Source organism: Frieseomelitta varia, unplaced genomic scaffold (assembly GCF_011392965.1).
Source record: "Frieseomelitta varia isolate USP_RPSP 00005682 unplaced genomic scaffold, Fvar_1.2 scaffold_853, whole genome shotgun sequence".
NCBI classification, from domain to species: domain Eukaryota; kingdom Metazoa; phylum Arthropoda; class Insecta; order Hymenoptera; family Apidae; genus Frieseomelitta; species Frieseomelitta varia.
The window spans coordinates 73,264-92,521 of NW_025110649.1; the positions used below are offsets into that span (position 1 = coordinate 73,264).

Sequence of the window (19,258 nt, forward strand, 5' to 3'; positions counted from 1 at the left end):
AGCACTCGTGCAATTTTAATAATTGCTGAAATTTCATAATAATTGCAAGAACAAAAGATCTGCCAAACAATTCAATCACTCGTTTTCGCTGATTTGGCACTTCTAGCGTCAATTTAATAAATAAATCGAATTAATTCATCGCTTCCTGAATAACTGATTTATATAATCGACTTCCTTCCAAGACACGGTAGATCCATCGATCCGCACGCCGGAGAGAAAATCACGAATCTATGCCAAACGTTTGTGAAATTGAGGACATGCACGTAAACACATTCGTGCTGGGACTCTTTCCTGGTGGCATTGTGAGGCGTCTCTCGTGGCGAAAGTTTATTTACAGTCGGCGAGGTATTTTCAATCCCGAAGCGCGGTCGGATGCACGATTTTGCGAGACCCTTGATCTCAGGAGAGTTAAATTCCACGTCGGTGATGGAGACGTGCTAGATCATTCTGCAGCGTGTTCATTTTTCGGTGTATATACGGACACATGGTACATAGAGTCTGTTACAAAAGTAATGAGTTGCAAAAGAAAATTTTTTAAATTAAAATTACTCGAATAATAATGCAAATATATATGAACGAAGTTACTCGATACTAGATAATGGTACACGTGATCAAAATACTTCAAAACCACATTAATTTCCGTCCAGAATTATAAATCTGACGTATAAAGCAAATAATCTCATTTCCTATTGAAACAGACCACGTACAGCTACATGTGCAGATAAATAACTAATCACCTCGACTTGGACAGTATAGTTATGCTGTATGTTATCGTATGTACTATTATTGTTCGTCGTTGCAGAAATATCTTATCTTGACTACTGCTTTCAACGCGATGTTCCAAAAAACTTCGATTGCACAAGGATTTTGGCTTTGGCTGTTGCGCAGAGTGTGGTTGCGAATTTTTTTTTTTTCTCTGTATTTGCTATTGTTCTTTTTTTGGTGGAGAATCAGGTGCTCAGTTGGTGGAAAACAAATGGCTAATTAATATTCATATCTATGGAAATTAGGTTTTCGCGATTAGGAGATTATGCCAAGGTCCTTGAAATTTTCGTGGTGCTAGTACACTCGATTAGGAGATTACAATGTAACATTACTTCTCTAGCAATAAATTAAGGAACTTTGATCTTATATTTGTATGTTTATTTATGTTTTAAATTCAATTTAAAAAACCTCTTGCAGAGAATTAAAAATAATATTCACCAAAATCTCTTTATAATCCTTTATAACGAAAAGATACGACGAATTTATAATTATATTTAATTAGCTCATTTACTTTTCACCAATCTGACACGTTCAAGGACTAACGTGACATTTCATTGGACATTATTCTGTGTTGGTCTTTCGGTTGAACAATTAACACTGCAAAGTACCAAGAATTTTGGAATATTGAAATTAATCAATTTATTCAGTCAAAAATTCCCTCTTTCGATACGACATCTTCATCGTTATGTGTTTGCTTGGATTCGAATTTCAAGAAAAAAGAAAAAAAGAACACTGAGGTAATTATTATGTTATAAATTACTGAAGCATTAAAATATTATAAATTATTGTATATAAAACTGAAGTATATATATAACATTGTTAATTGTAGTACCATGATATCATAACTTAATCAACCAGCAAATACTTCCAGGATACTCTGCAAGTCACTCGCCATCCTCTCATTCCTTGCTCGTCTTACATTAACAATAATTATTACCGGCGAAACACCGTCTCGAACACCGGCTAAATCCCTTCGTGGTATCTTCACGCCAATCAATATCCCATCAACGAGGGAATCAGTTCCTTCGCAACCTCATCCGCAAGGGAATTTCACGGTGCTCGGTTCTTTACGATTGAGCACGTTTCACGGACAACCGTGACGAAACTTGATAGTAGAATAATGGAAAAGAAGAGAAAGAGAGAGACAAGACGCAGACATGGACGAGAGAAAAAGAAAAGAAGAGAAAATGGGAGAGCAAAAAAAAAAAGAAAAAGAAAAAGAAGGAAAGCGAAATCGAGGCTAGGAAGTAAGGGATTGTGCGATTATGTACAGAATCTGCGTGTTGCAACACGGATTACAAAATTCATGAGCGTGTCTGATGCAAAACGGTGAATCCCTAAGCTGAAGATCTTCCCGATCCTAGTTAATATCATTTAAGTTCGTCTAGGTGTTTCTTATTGCGAGGAGGACGTCGCGATGTCGGTGGAAAGTCGCGTTTTTCTTCGGGGAATCGTTTCGATCCCACGCGTCTTGCAGCTAGTGAGCTGTTGCACGCTCGTTGTGCGAACTGTTTCGGTTCGATTTCACTCGGAATTGCCCGAGATTGCGCTCGTGCTCGTTACAATATACGCATTGCCAATACATTTCATTACTGGAAAGCAAGTCTTGCGAATAATCGACGGAGTCATCTCGAACATATGCCTTGCCTTATGATCGTTTCGATGAACATACGTATACAAGCCTGGTCAAAAGTATTAGGGCAAGTAGATTTTTGTATAACATTTGCTTTGAAACTGGAAAGATTGAGCCCCTTAATTGGCGAGTAATTGTAATTAGGAAATTAGGAGAAATGAGTTGAATTTAGAGGTACAATTGACGAACTTTGGTACGAGTATAGTCTGCATCGTTATGATTTATTCTTAATTCAAGTATTGCGAGTATTAAGAGGCAAGAGGTTTGATTAATTTTTTTCGTAATGTACAACGAAACTTAGGCAAGACATCAAATAGTCTTTACGACGTTTACGTGTTCTCATTAATTTATCTCTAATGAATTATTGTTCCCGCTCTGTCAAAATAGTAGAACTCCATTACGACGAAATTTTAGTTAATCACAGAATTTGTATTAATTTTGACAAAGAAATACAAATACTGAAACATATAATATGATAATAAGAGAATATGATCATCAGTTAGAAAAACAAAAGAAAATCAATATTCTTATTACACACGCGTGTACACGTATTTGTTTAAATGAAGTTCTGCCGCGATTAATGCTTGACCTTCAGCGAAATGCCAAAATTTCAAGAAGATTGACAAAGAAATCGTAGTAACAAGAATTAAAAACCTGAATCCAGCAGAAACCATCTCCAACATTCCATCGGTCCTTCCAAAGGCGAGCAAGTATCAAATTAATGTAATCTCATCGCCATTCGCCGGGACAAGAATTCCTACGGGACACGTCACGTTGGATTGGAGACGAGGAAGGCGGTCAAAGAGGACCGAAAGAGTGAAGAAGTGAGAGCTCGATTTCACTTTGCTAGTACCGTCCTGCAGCGATTTGACATGACTCATCAAACGTCAGCCTCCTTCTGTTTCTTTCTTCACGCGGACGTCTTCCCCGCGGATGTTGTGAACTGATTATTCGGCAGAGCACCCACATTCAGAGCCAGAACTTTGGACACGATATTCACATCCTCTGGATTCCCAATACCTTGAACGCTGCTCAAATCTCCGGCGATACCAGATTGGTAAAGAAGATGTTGAATCTGTCTGGCAGGCGTCGGAGGCTTCGTCTGTGGCTTGAACTGCGTGAAAGGGTTGAAAAAATGCGCCGGAGTTCTCTGCGGCGGGTTAAAACCAAAGTTTCCACTACTCGCCTTGTTGTCCGCGTTGAAACCGAAGTTTCCAACAGAATTGAAGGCTTCTTGTCTATTGAACCTCGAGGTAGACGCTACCGGTGGTTGAAAATCGTTCGAGAAAGAGCCGACGCTTTGTTGCAGTCTCTGTTGCTGATGCTGTTGCTGCTGTTGCAACTGTTGCAGTTGTTGAGGATGTTGTAACTGCGGCAGTTGTTGCTGTTGAAGCTGATGTTGCGGCTGCTGATGCTGCCTGAACGATTGCAGACGTAACTGATCCGACTGGAAGGTTGATTGAAAGGCTGGAGGCGCGCCAACGTTTGGTACTTCTAAAGTCAAACTAGGCTGCAGGTGAACATTCGACTCGACGGGTGGCTGGAACGTTAAGAAGTTGTTACTTGGTTCAAAGAAGAATTGCTTCTGCGGCACAGGTCGCTGAGACTGGAACCTATTCAGTCTCTGCTCCTCGAATTGCTTGATTCTAGCCTGTTCCTCCAATTGTTTAAGCTTAGCCTGTTCTTCCAGCTGTTTAATCCTGGCCTGTTCCTGAAGATAGTACTGCTGCTGCTGTTGCTTCTGTCTCAGCTGCTGTTCGTACAACTGCTGCTGCCTCACTAAAAACTGCGTCTGCTGAATCTGTTGCTGATGAAGCTCCGCCAGTTGCTTCTCCAGAAGTTGCTGTTTGAATTCCAACTGTTCCTGCAGGGTCAAAGCTTGTCCATCGTTTGGTGATCGAAATATTGGAACCACGCTTTTCGGCACGCCTCGCTCGTCCTGTTGCACGGTAAATGCTGCGACCAAAGGTGCCTGGAAGATCTTCACCTCCTCCGTTTTGTCCTTCGATTCGTTGGAATCGGTTACTGTCGCGTTGCTTGGTCGTGAAACTATGGGAGTGACTTCAGTCGGTTTTGGAGCAACTAGAGCATTAGCAGCGGCAATCCCGTTGGTGGCACTCCCCGTGAGACTCTCAGAGATCTCGACCGTTGGCTTCAAAGTTAAACTTTCCACTCTATTCACGGAAAATGTGTTCACCGTAGCTTGAGTCGTTTTCTCTCTCTGTTCTGGCCGTGGTTCGGTTTTGGCTCCGAAGGTCATCGGTTTCTTCGTCGGTAGTACCACGCTTTGAACGTGAAAGCTCCTGGCGTCTTCCTGCGTGGCTTTCTCGATGTTCATCACAGGTGCTTTCAGCGTTACGTAACGAACCGTCTCGACGGAATTGGAATTCTGCAGTTTATCCTCGCTCGGTATGTCGTCGTCGCTTGGGAAACTCTTAAACGAGAACGTGGTCTTTTGCACGCCGATATCATCGTTCAGGTTCTTCTTTGCCATACCCTCGAACTCGTTCGTGTCCCTCTGAACGATCGTCTCCAATTCGTCTCTATGCTGCTCGGCCGATTCCGCTTCCAAGTCGGTCAGGGCTTTTAAGAGAGCTCGCCGAAGGTTCTTGTCCAGTTTTATCGGTGCTTGAGTCACTTGCAAACCCTTGTCGGAGATCTCTGTCGCTTGAGAGCTCGCCAGGCTGATCGACACTGTCGCCAACAGTAGCACTAACGTTACCTGGAAGGTTACAGAGAAATATTGTCTACTGATTAAATTTCAAAGTGTATGAAATTTAGTTCCAATGAGCGTAATTATTATTTTGATGTATTATTTTTATATACGTGGGTTTTAGTAACAAATTTCAATAATAATAATGCAATAAATCGAATTTTTATAATATAATTCTATTTATTCTAATTATCATCACTGAAATTATAATGATTTGTACGTATTAGAGATCGGTTGCTCTAATATTAAAATTCAGCTGTATTACGATATTAAAATAACAAGTAACAAATAAATATAATTTAAGTAAAAATAGAAAGAATTCTCAAAAGAAGGTTTCTCAAATAGAAAGGATCCAGAAGTTAGTTATGCGTGTGTGCTCGAGGGAGTGCAAATTTATTCTAGCCTCTAGGTTAATTAAACGAAGAGCATTACTTCATAAATTCGGTATGAATGCGTGAATAAATTTCGCCGAACGTTTCACAATAATTTTCTCTTTTTAGAAATGTCGAACTTCGATTTTTACATAATTACGAAAGAATATTTATATAAACGTGTGAAACTTCGCCGCGTAAAGATATTACACGTTTAATGTAAAACAGGCTTTCAAATCATCTTTTAACCTGTTAGTTAATCTATAATTACGAAGACTACATGGCTAATGCATTGTTAATAAATGGTAAAAAAATACTTCATTAATAAGCATACAGCAAATTGAATATTATATTAACAAATGCTATTTGTCAGTGAAAGCAAATTATTAGAGATTAAATAAATTAAATTACTTCTATATTAATACATAATAAACTTATAATATTATACACAATATAATATATTTTTATACGTAATAAATTTATAATATATAATTATATTTAATAATATTAATGGTCATGTAATAATTATTAATATGACGATTTATAATGATTAATATTCTTGTTAATATAAAAAATCCTGGAGTTAATAATTGAAATGTATAATTGAACGAACAATGTGCTATAATTCATTGAAAATTCATTTTCGATTAGCGTAAAACGATGCAAGATCATTGTCTGATCTTACTCGAAGACTACAATTTACAAATACCACTTTCGTGCTGCGAATTTCTTTTTGCAACGTGCGATCGTTCGCTCGTGCCTATTCACAATCGTTTCATACTAATCATAATTCGATCTCAAGTTGTTATAAATATCACTCAATTATTCAACGAGTTCAATTTTTAAACAACTATCGTGTTTTCTAGTGGTAGAAAGTAGGTTGAAAACCATGACTGGCAATTTCTATCAAAAGAGAGATATGAAACAAAGTAAAGTGTAATTGAAATCTTCGGTTAGATTATCGTTGATTCCTGTTATTATCACGTTTATCTTTACGACGTACCACTTGTTACTCGATAGAAATTTATTATCGTTTCCTTCACTGGCAATCTGTGTTGAAAGATGAAACCTCGAATAATACTCAGTAGAAGATTTTTATGAATATATCACAACTTGTCTTTTAATTATTGCCCTGTGTTAATTTATGTTGCAATCTTATAAAATTATGTTATTTACAATTATAATTTATTTGTAATATCACACGATCATAATTATATTTTATATAATTTATATGAAATAATTTGATAATTTTTACAAGACTATATTATATATTTACAAGATTATTATAATTTATATATTATGATCTTACTTTTTAATTTTACTTTTACTTTGTAAAACGTCTTTCTCCATCAATATTACAATTTATCTTATAACTTTATAATTTATTGTAATTAGAATTACCATAAAGTAAACTAGCATGAAGGAATTCTTTCTGCAACATTATAACTTTATAATTTATTGTAATTAGAATTACCATAAAGTAAACTAGCATGAAGGAATTCTTTCTGCAACATTTCCCCAGAATTGGGATACTTCATCTAAACTCGATTTACTAACAAAAAAAAAAAAAAAAAGAAAGAAAGAAAGAAGAAGAAGAAGAACAACAACAATTACCTATTACCAATATGCTTTCTCACGGCATAAAAGGAACACAGGTTTATTGTCTCGACACACTCGAGAAACAGATCATCCGCGTTTGAAACCACACCTTGGTTAGCTCGCAAGTTCCCTTCGGTGTTCGAGTGGGATGTTACCTCAGCGGCGAACTTTCACACCGGTCGTTAAATCGGTTACGGCCGAAAAGGAAAAGCAATTTTTATTTCTGGCTCCGCTGAAGAATGCCTACCGGGCATAAAACACTTCTGTCCCCTGCGAACAATGTCCCTAACGTTGCAACGCATAGGAAATTCATTCGATTTCTTTTTCACGCGTTCCTCGCATCGATCCTGGCCCAGTGGAAAAGATTCCGCGCCGTTGTATGCGCGAACGTTGCACCGTCGTCGTGTAACTCTTGACATTTATGAAGAAAGTGCCATTTGAAAAGGGTTTCCATGGAAATGCATCGAGTTAGCGTGTAACAAAGCGACGTGTACAAATATTCGGGTCGTGGGATGAAACTACCGACAATTTGCAGTCGTTCGACGCTTAATAACGGTTGTTGTTGCCTCGAAAGGGGAAATTAATTTCGGTGGATTGGGTATTATCACTTTCACGGTATTTTTGGTTAACGAGACAGTCAGAAATTAATTGCATTTAATCGAGATCGAGTTGGAGAGCAGTGTACGTCCGAAAAAGTCCACAATACTTGAAAGAAATAGCTGTAATTCTTGTACGTCGTCAACATCCCTCTGCTACGAATGTTCCAAGCAAATGATCGTGACAACATAATCCTGGGAGGCAGAGAAATAAAAATCTGAGAAATGATAATCACGAAGATCGGAAGAGAAAGATTAGAAGAGAGATCTCGTTACGTGACGTACCAAATTCCTGTCTTTCCAGTAGTATTACGTTTGAGACGCTTTGAAGCAAAGGGAAGCGCACGCATCCCTCTGACTAATCTCGCGTGGACATCTTTAGAAAGTTTCTAAAATCGCCGAATAATCTATTCAGCCGCGGTTGGTCCAACATCTTATTAATATTTTCAGCGGGCGTCGAAAGAACGAGACGCAAGTGTGTTACGAACAAGCCGCTTGTTCAGGCTGTTGACGTAGATTTCACTTTTGAGAATCTTGCGTTTGACCATCTGACACATGTCATTCTTGGCATGTAAGTATTTACATACTTACGTATGCGCATCATAAGTTAAACGATTCGGTAGTCAAAGAAACGCTTTCCCACGGTGTCGCGATGAACAAAGAATAACGTAAATATAATGTAGTGTGATGTAATTTTTGATTGACAAGATAATTAAGTCTTAGCCGATGTCATTCAACTGTTGAGAATCATAACTGTTTAAAATTATCAAGTCTTAGGATTTTGGAATTTTTAGTTGAATTAAATTAAATCCAAGCAATTCCAAAAGCTTGAGTTTTGTAATTCTAAATAATTATGATTTTTAATTAACTATAACGCATTAATTAATTAATACAATGCACCAGTCATTGCAACATATTATAAAATTCAATTGAGTTGGATGAAGTTGAATTTACATCATACATTCTTTTTGGTTGTGAAAAGTTAAGATTGTTGAAATGTTATTGCTAGACTGTGCGGATGATCATGAAATTTTACGAAATTCAAGATTCCAAAAATTTGTAAGATGCACAAAATATGTAAAAATATAAAAGACATCCTAAATGGATACAAACTTTGGAATTAATGTCTCTATCAGTATTTCATTATTAAAATATAAAATCGTACGCGCTGCAATCTAATTGTCATAAATATTATATAAGAATTTGAATTTTCTTTTAAACCAACTATCGATTTGATAATTAAATTTAATCAAAAATTCTAAATTCTTGTTAAAAAGAATATTTAATTTCGAGTAATGTAATTAATGTAATTAATTTTCTAACGTAACTAATGTAATGTAATTAATTAATGTAATGCAATTAATCTTTGATAAAATACAGATTTTTGTAACACTACTTTATTAAAAATGATCCAATTACTTCATTAAAACAACGTCTCGTACGTTTAACTATAACAGATTACAACTATAATTGTAATAGCGATCATTATTTGAATAAAATAGTGAAACGAATTGTGCAAATTTTACAAGGTAATTTTGTAGTATAGTGTATAATCGTAAACGAGAGACACCTAAAAGAGGAATTAAATTATTTTACGAACGTGTACGTATGCATGTACATACATATGCCGACATCTTCATTGACAATCGGCTTTCTACGGGCCGATTTTCCAGAAGATGAGTCCTCTAGTCCCTCATTTTTCTACGTGAGAACGGGCACAATGTGAATTTCTCCCCATCGAGCGAATAACTTGCCTATTAGTAAATAACAATGATACACAAAAAAATACTCGGTCTTCCTAATACGATCTACACCTAATTATTCTCAGGAAGATAAATATTTTTGACGATAACAATAAATGCATAAAAACGTAATAAAAAGTATCAAACGTATAATTAAGAAGAAGAAACATAAAAATCCGCGCTCTAATCATCTACATCTCCAAATTTCTTCTCAAGAAATCTACTATCCATCGCTATAAAACATCGTACGCACATCTTTAATTTCCTAGAAATCTAAAAAAGTCAATCGTCATACATCTCTACACTTTCAAACCTCCCACAAACGCATAAAGGCCTATTACCGCAATGAAATATGCGTACGCGCGTCTTCAATTCTCTAGAAATCTAAAACAAAAAAAAGTGCTGCGATTCAATCGTTACACATCTCTTCGAACTTCTCACAAACAAAGTTATCCTACTATCCGCCACCAATGAAACATCATACACGCGTGTCTTTGGCTTTCAGCAAATTTCGATTGTTCCACGCGAAATCCGTCCACAGTGAAATCCGTCCTGCAGTTATTATCGCGATTTCAGATAAATTTCATGCACTTTCCTCCAGGCTTGATGATACGAGCCTGGAGGATCTACGTGGAAGAAAGAGGCGACTTAGGTTAACTACAAAAGATCCTCTAATGGAGCGCGGGACGACGGTATAACGAGCTTCCGGAATCTGATGTTCCTGACACGGAATATCAGAGCCGATTATCCGACATCTGACGCGATAACTTCGAGATAGTTTCGAAGATAGTTGGAAGAGAAATGTTCTTCTGTTGCGTCACTAAGTCGTGCGGGGCTTGCCGGGAGAGTAATCAACGCTAATTAAAAGACACGCTGACCGATTGGTCTAATTGTCACGCAATAGCAACGAGAGTATGCTCGAGTCGTGCTCCAATTACGGTAATAATCGTTCGATAGATTCCACGCGATAGCTCCTATTTTGTGTTGCGTGACGCGGTCCCACGGATTTCTTTTCGAGTTGCGCGCTTTATTTATTATTATAGAAAGAAGAGTCGCGGAATTTTAAGCGGGCAACAATGTAGTACAAATCGATGGAGATATCGAGCGATTGGATCTTCACTTCTTGTATATTTCACACGCGTTCAGTTAATTCGCATTCTGTGATTATTAATTGCAAGAGGCTAAGAAAGTATTTATATCGTATTTGATTATTCACCTCGTGCCCTGTCGTAAAATGATTTTCGACGTTGCTAATTTCTAATTTTATTTAAACGTCGATCTTAATCCCTAACCATTATATAAATAATTATATAAATTATAAAATTATAACATAATTATAAAAAATATATAATTATAAATTATAAAAAATTCATAATTATAATTATAAAAAAATTGTAAAATTATAATATAATAAATAATTGTATAATTAAAATAAAAATTATAAAATTATAAATTATAGTAATTTAAGTAATTATATATACATAATGATTCTTATTTTTACATTTGATTAACGTTGATAGTTCTTGCGTGAAAGATGCATCTCTTGTTCGATAGAAATTTCTAATTAATTATAATAACAAAAGATGCACGACAGCGTTTCAACCTGTTGTATCTCTCTATCTAAAAAATGATGTTTCTACGTTTCTACGAGTAATTATATAGTCATAAAAACTTCTCCATAAGTCAAATTGATGCGTAATATGCATATAAGCATATGTATCTACGTGTACAAGTACTTTCTATTCAGTAACAAAAAAACCAAGTCACGGTGTCCATCGTTCATTTTCTTTATTTTTTCCTTTTTCTTTCTCCGGTAAATATTAATCTCATTTCTCATAATTTGCATTATTATCGTGGAGCCAATCCATCACGTAAATCGAGGGTTAGGTGTGTTCACAAACGTCTCAAATTGCTTTCTAAGACGTGAGACGTACTTTCTTTCTTTACGAACTTTGCACATTTGACAACCGATACAAAATCATCGAGCCACAGATCTATAAATTACGAATCGAAGATTTTTACGAACGATTGAATTTTAACGAAGGTATGCGATTTATTCACCGAAACATGAAATATATTTTATATCTCTTTCGATCGTCGTCCCATGGTTTTTCAGTAACTTTCACGTCGATTGCGAAACATTTTAACGAGGTACGAAAACCTGTTCTCGGTTTTCATTCGGTCCATCCTCTAATTTTAATAATTTGTAAATTATTTAACAAGCAGGCACTTTGCATCTTGTAGGTTGTCTTTTAATAAAAATCGTGGAAAGAAATATGTAGTTGAGTAATATACTAAAGTGGTGGAATCCAAAAGGAATTTAATAATTGCGTTCAATTTTAGCAAGCGAAGAACTGATAAAATGATATTGGAAAATATTTTCGACCGTAACACGTCGAATAGAAATCGAACATAAAAATGCTATTGTATTTTTCATAATGTTTAAATCGATTAGGACAAAAAGATTGAAAAATTAAATAAGTAAAAAATGTAAGATTGACCACTTGTTATAATAAATTATATAAACTTTTTTCAAGGATTTTATCAAAGATTGTACAGCACCTATTATCATATTCAGAAGTACTTGTTGCAATATCCTTTTAAAAAATTCTGTCAAAGACCATACAAACATTCAAAAGATAAAAACAAATACTCCATTCAAATTTTTATGTTCTTCAAATAAAAGATTTTATTATTTTGTCATCAAAGTATATAACATTCAGAAGATCAAATAAATTCTGCGCTTAAATTTCTATTTTTCTAAAACAAACAGTCCCCAAATTTTTATCCTGAGATTAATATTCTCCACTTCCATTTCTCAAAACAAAAAGAAATAATTCGTCAAAAGCTAAAAAGAAAAAAAGGAGACATATCACTGACGAAAAGTCGCGACTACCTAATCGACCGCGTTAACGAGACGCTGTACATGACCCAAAAAGCTTCCGCAATCGACTACAATATGCGATAATTGCCATGTTCGAAATCGAGTAATGAGAAACAAGGCATCGTGAACTTTCAGGAATCTCGGAGGTTCCATCAGTTAATGAACAGTTACGTATATAGCAGCGGTCGATTAAATGCGAAACAGCGTGAGAGACAGCGTGCTATATGGTGGCTGTACAGCGTGCTATACTTGCCAAGGCGGACGAAGAGAGACAAGGTGGAAGAGAAGAGTAGCCGACGGCCAGAGGCGGCACTTTCACTCGATAGTGTGTCGAAGATGGTTCATGCTCATGAACTTGCCACGCGGTTTCAACGCGAAAGCTCGATCGCGGGACGTGCGGCTCGGATTTTGTCACGTGCAAGCCCTGAATATCTCTTGCCGGAGTGAAAAAACGCGTTAGAGGTTAGTCGCGATTACACTGCGGATTTTTACGAATTTTTATACTATTTGTATCATATTGTATCATATATAACATCGTATGACGATAATATCACATTCGAAAATTCTGCTTAAATTCCTATCTTTTTCGAAACAAAGAATTTTATCGAACATTATATTAAAATATAATGTTATATTGTAAAGGAATTAAATTGAAAATTGTTATGTTATCTGCAAACTGTTGTAACAAATACAAGCGCGCGATATGTGTAAGTACAGATATGTCGATGTAACATTGAATCGGAACCGACATGAGCTCACTCATTTTCAGTTTCAAGATTATTTTTTGATTCTTCCGAAATGTTTCAGAAATTCTATACACGTATCGGAATTTCTATATATTAGCTATCTTTTTTTCCGCTCTTATATATTAGCTATCTTTTTATCTTATATATTAACTATCTTTTTTCTGCCGCGATAAGTGTAAGTTACTTCTTTTTTTATTATTTAATCTTCTTATATATTAGCTATCTTTTTTTTTTCTTCTTTTCGGAACATTTCAACCCTTGATCTGATGCAACGCATTGCGACCGCATTTTCGTTGGATTGTTTGAAAAGTGAAACTCTTCTCAAGCAGACAAGATTGCGAGATTTGGGTGATTAACATTAGACTTACCAATATGGTCAAATACGACTTAATTTATAATTAATTTTGTCAGATATTTTACAGCTGTATAAAGAGTATATTCTTTTTTTTTAGAGAGATTTAAATGATTTTTCATGAAATGTATAAATAAAAACTTGTGTGCTTTACTGTATTTTAAAGTTTTCTCACTTTTTCTCTTTTCTTTTTTTTTTTATTTTTGTAAATACTTCTACCATCTGGAGCGAATGAAATTTTAAACAGATCCACGCAACTCATAAGGAGAATCCTTTTCGCGCAAAGTTATATTCGCGGAAGAAAATTGTAAACAAACAGGACTATCTACAACTACTAATTTTTCTCTGAATCCAAACAAGAGAATGATACGCCTTATTCCATTATTGTGTACGTATCGTGAAGAAGGTTTGGGGAAGGCCGATGAACGAGTGATTCATATATCGAGCAGATCGGACACGACAGAAACGCGGAAATCCTGGGACGCGTGAAAGCAGCGTTTCGACAATGTCGTCGATGTCCACGCTGAACGATTATACAACCGAGTCCTTGGCGTTGAATAATGCACAGGCCCGATCGGCGCGGCGAAGAGATGCGACCGAATGAAGCAAAGTGCAATTAGCTTGCAATGTGCGATGCTACACATCGTATCGCGGGCGACGAGTGAAAGTCGTGGGATGGCAGGTTTGTAACGAAAGAACGTCCTTGTTTGGGACAATTTATCGAATGAGGCATATAACCCGAACGGAGTCGTCGTTATCGATTTCGTGCCACCGACGAGATTGACGGAAAGCGATCGAACAACATCGTTCAATTAAATATAATAATGTAATAATATTTCGAGCGAGACAAAACTTCGAGCAGGTCTGTTCAGGCAGCTACAACCTGAGGGATGAACTTTTGTGGATAGAATTCCGGATATGATTGTTTTTAGAGCCCTTGGCTCTTCTCTTTCGTATTTCTTCCTAATGTGTATTGCATCGTCATTTGTGATGAATTTTAGTCTCTATTACGTTAGTATATTATTATAAGCAGACTGATATCTATGTAAATTTTTATGAATATAATTTAAAAGGTTGAAGTTAAATCATTTTATCGCTGAATATTATTAAGGAAGAAGAATCTTTAAAAAAAAAATTTCCTATAAAATAATACATCATTATAAACGTTCCTTATTGACAATATTCTATGTCACGAGTTTTAATCTAATAAAAATATTATTAAAACCAATACACCATAAATGTATTATCGTAAAAATGTCTTCGATAGTTTTCTTTTAAATATTCTATATTACGAGATACAAAATTGAAAATTTGTAGTCTAATAATTTTATTGCAAATAAAAATTTGTATCGATAATATACCATTACTCGTAAACTTTTATTATCCATAACAACAAATATTCTACATCGCAAAAAGAAGTATCTAATAATTGGATATACCACGAATAAAAATCTTTTGAAAAATCTTCCAATACTATTTAACATTCGAACAATACATCATTACTAGTAAATGTTTGCTATATCAAAGGTATATATCTTCGATTCGTTTCGTAACGATCGTTCAATGAGTTTCCAGGTTGGCGATCGGAGGCTGATCTCCCTTTCGGATTAGGTCACGCGTCAAGAGAAAAAACTTTCTTTTGGCCGAGCATCGAAAAGATGCCACCTGCTTAAGGTTCAACGAACCCATCGCCAAACGAGACGCGTAGAGTATCCACACCCAAATCGAGATCCCCGTTGTAAATCATTTAATTACTTTCTCCTAGAAGGTGGTTACACTGCGAGAAAACGTGAAAGAAGATACCTTGTGGCTACATGTTGGAAACTGCGTGGATCAGTGAATGACTATATTTTTTCACGAGCTAACGATCCATCGTCGTTCGTTTCGCGGAAGGTGAAAATGAATATTATGAAAGAATGCAGACTTTCGTACAAGAAATTTGAGTAAAAGTTGACTTGCGACTCGTTGTTGAAAAATAAAAATATATTATCGTGTACTTTGGCAGTTTTTAATTCAAAAAAAGTAAAACTGGTAAGTGTGATGATGAAGAATGAGGATAGATTGAAAAAGAATTATTTTAGATGAAAATTGATGTTAATATTCTCATTTATGATGAAAGTTTATCAAGTCTATGTACAATCCCTTTAATCCGTCTAATTTTAATGAATCATTCTTTAAACAGAGAGTTCTATAATGATTATAACAAATTAATTCTCCATGGACAAGTATGTTATTGCATTGTCCATAAAAAAATTGTTCATGTCCACGCTTTCTCTACTGTTCTAGACTTTCAGAAAATGTAAAAAAAGTGTTACTTAATGGAGTAACTTATTCTTGCCTGTTAAATTCATTTATTTAAACATGAGTTCTTATTATTTAAATGAAAAGTCACTAGTAGACTCCTATTGCATGAATTCCAATTATGTAAACTACTTGCTCTACAAGTTCTCCTAGATAATCTTACTTTTCTTGAAACACATGTTGCTAGGATACTGATATTTTTTTTCTACAATCTATCCCTAACGAACTATGAAACAAATGAAAAAAGAAAAAAAAAATCTTTTCCTTTATTATACTGATTCTGTCTTTAAGATTCCTGCATAGATTCTGACAAATTCTACTTTATTGTTAGATCCTTTTCTCATAAATTTTGTCTTCAAGAGAAATGAAATTTATTTACTATTTCCTGAAACAACAGAAATGAAACTAATAAATGATAGAAGAAAAGTCCTGACCATGACCGTGATATTAAGTTTCCACGTGGGTATAAACTATACCTGGGTATAAACGAATGGTATCTATATCTCGAGTCTCGTACCATTAACTCCACGAAAGTTGTGATCATTCGCCAACATTTTTCACGAAACGATATTCGTCTCGAATTCGCGGTTCACTCGCGTGTTATACATCAGTTAGCAACAGTTGCGTGAAATCAATTTCTAATTTCTATTAATCGCTTTCGTACCACATAATAAATAGGTTGTTCAAATTGACGAAACACGCATGTACATTCATAAAATTTCAGTCGAAGAATAATCTGCTCTGCTTAATCATTCTTTCTCCTCCATAAATGATTAAATTTTGAGAAAACGAGAGGATTTTGGGAGGAAAAGTTTCATTGTCGATGAATTTTTAAATGATCGCAAGGAGAATAACGTGTCAAGAAGGAAAAAGTTGGAGGAAAGCGGCGTGATGATCGAAAGAAAGTTCTTCGCGATAGAAACGTGTGCCTGGTTCAACAGTGAAACTAAAAGTTAACGAGAAATTGAAAGACAGTTCGAACAGATATGTATGCAAATATAGAATAGAAATTAACAGCCTTTATCTAGTAATTTGTAAATTAATTTCACACACCGAATGGTTTTACGAGTACGAATGACGAGGAGAAATGCAAATTGAGTAGAAAGTATGACAAATAAAATACAGACGCTTATTCTCTTCTTCTTCTTCTTCTTCTCGAAAAAGTATAATTTAATAAATGCGAACTCAAAATATAGAATATTTAAAATGTAATTACAAAATACGTGGATTAATGAAACGTGGATTTTTGGAAAATCTAAATTTATACTCTACAGATGAATATGATTTAGCAGCTCTGGTATTAACAATAAAATTCTTTTTGATTCTATTCCAAGAATATGCTTTGATTTTACTTTTACTTTATTACAAAATTATAATAAACAAAACAATTACTTTGTAATTAAATTGTTAAAGTATTAAGTATGTAGAAAATAATAATTATTATTATTCCTATATTTCCTAAAATAATAGAAGTGATTATAAAATTTAGTAATTTAATGTTGGAAAATGCCAGACATTAAGGTAAAAATTGAAATAAATAAAACAACTATGAGAAATAAAAGTGCAGGACTTCTTTTTGTGCATCAATCTCTATAATTAGAAATAAATAGATTCCATAAAAGGTTTTTCCAACGAAAGTAACGGAAGAAAAGAGTATTAATATCGTATACGAGAGTGATGTTGAATTAAACACCGGTACGAAAGGAAATGTCAAGCGTGTGTACTGGAAATATTTGAATCGCAGACCGTATAAACAGAGGAGAGAAGAAAGTAGCCTGTACACAGAATGCTCATCAGGAACTTCTTCTAGCTAGAAATCTGAATTTTTCCAAGCATTGAGTCGCACGGTGTAGGTAACTTTCGATTGCCATTGCATCGGCTGTATTTATACGGCACGCATCGTAACACAGAAATTGTTTTTTTTAACTATAATTACAGTGAAAAGAAAATGAAACTTACTCTTATGAATCCTGGGTAATTTAAAACAAGTCCAACTTTTTCCTTCTTCACACGTTACTCTCCTTATAAGAATTACTTAATTTACATAAAAATTCATTTTTAATTATTAAAAAATTTCTCGATGATAAAACTTTTGAAAAAGCAGGACAGATTAATCCTCGAATGCAATACGTGTTTTGTAAAACAAATATCAAGCTTGTTCTTGACTCTCGTTAGTCTCCTTATAAAAATTATTCAATTTGTTTGAAATCATCGAAGAATTCATTTTTAATTATTTAAAAAAAAGTCCCGCAACAATGAAACTTTTCCCTCAACATTTGTATTGACACGATGATCAATCGGATTGATCTTCGATCGAAATTCCGCGAACGCAACACGTACGTTTCGTGAGACAAGTATCGAACATCTTTGACAATTATAATAATTCATTAAATAAAGGAAAACTACGTAGGAACTTTCTTCTCTGCACACAATCGAGTAAAATTTCTCAGACGTCTTTTGTCCACTTGCCCTTTCGAGATCAACACTTTTCACTGAATGAAAATACAAATGCAATTTTGATTTCACTTGATTTTGCACGACACGAGACCTGTCCATCGTCGTCGAAAAGAAAAATTAGAAAAAAAGAAAGATTAAACACAAAACTGAGATAAAGGGAATTAGAAACGACAAATTAAACAAAACGACGAATTAAAAAGCAGAGAAAACTTATTGAAAGAAAGGTATACAGTGAATGAGTGGTTTTGTACTCACCAAGCTCATGATGCTGTCTGTGCCAATACTCGGTTAGCACGCGGCTTTTACTCGGGAAGATGATCTTCAGGTAGTGATAGTTTCGTGGAAGAGGAGGGGTCCACGATGTTGATACACGTGTATAGAACGATCCGGTATGAAACGAGTTGAATTCCGAATCACTTCCTCCGCCATTTTCCAAATATCGACGCATCTCGCGGTCGTCGATAACGTTACGTTCTTACTGTTCATTTCGACTACTGTTCAGTTCCGACTTCCGGTATCTGCACTGAAGAAAGTGAAAATTTACGAATTGCGTGAATTTTCGAATCTTCGAATTCATTCGAAATAGATACTTCAATTAATTAATGGTCAGTGAGTATATTTCATTTATAAGATATTACTGTAAATATAATACTGTAATTTGTATGTGATATATTTGATAAACAATATTTAATATTTCTATTGTAACGTTGTAATAACATTTGCGTGTAACACTTATTTTTGGTGAATTTTCAAATTCTTTAATTTATTCGAAGTATTTTGAATGTTTTTCCGATTCAATGATTCGTACAATTGAAATTAATTCATAAAATATTAAAATCAACAATATTCTTGTGAATATAATGTTCAAATATTCTTGAATTTACCAATATATTATTAAATATATATTATATAAATACATATATACGAATGTAGATGTACGTGTGTATATATATATATATATATATATACAAATATATCTTCAAAAGTACACTGAAATATTTTTTATACAATAATATATCCACAATTTAAAGCATAAATATAATTTCTTAAGTGCCTAACCTTAAATTAACAAGTACTTAAACTGTTAAGTTTTAAACTG

General features: G+C 34.7%; 1 protein-coding gene across 1 annotated transcript; it reads right to left on the reverse strand.

Moving 5' to 3' along the window:
• Positions 1 to 928: 928 nt before the first annotated feature.
• On the reverse strand, positions 929 to 18,657 carry LOC122536604 (putative mediator of RNA polymerase II transcription subunit 12). The gene is made up of 2 exons (XM_043669085.1): positions 18,415 to 18,657; positions 929 to 5,120 (listed from the first exon to the last, which is right to left on the reverse strand). The coding sequence occupies exons 1-2, from the start codon at positions 18,421 to 18,423 to the stop codon at positions 3,309 to 3,311; spliced, it is 1,821 nt and encodes a 606-aa protein (XP_043525020.1). The 5' UTR covers positions 18,424 to 18,657; the 3' UTR covers positions 929 to 3,308.
• Positions 18,658 to 19,258: the final 601 nt, after the last annotated feature.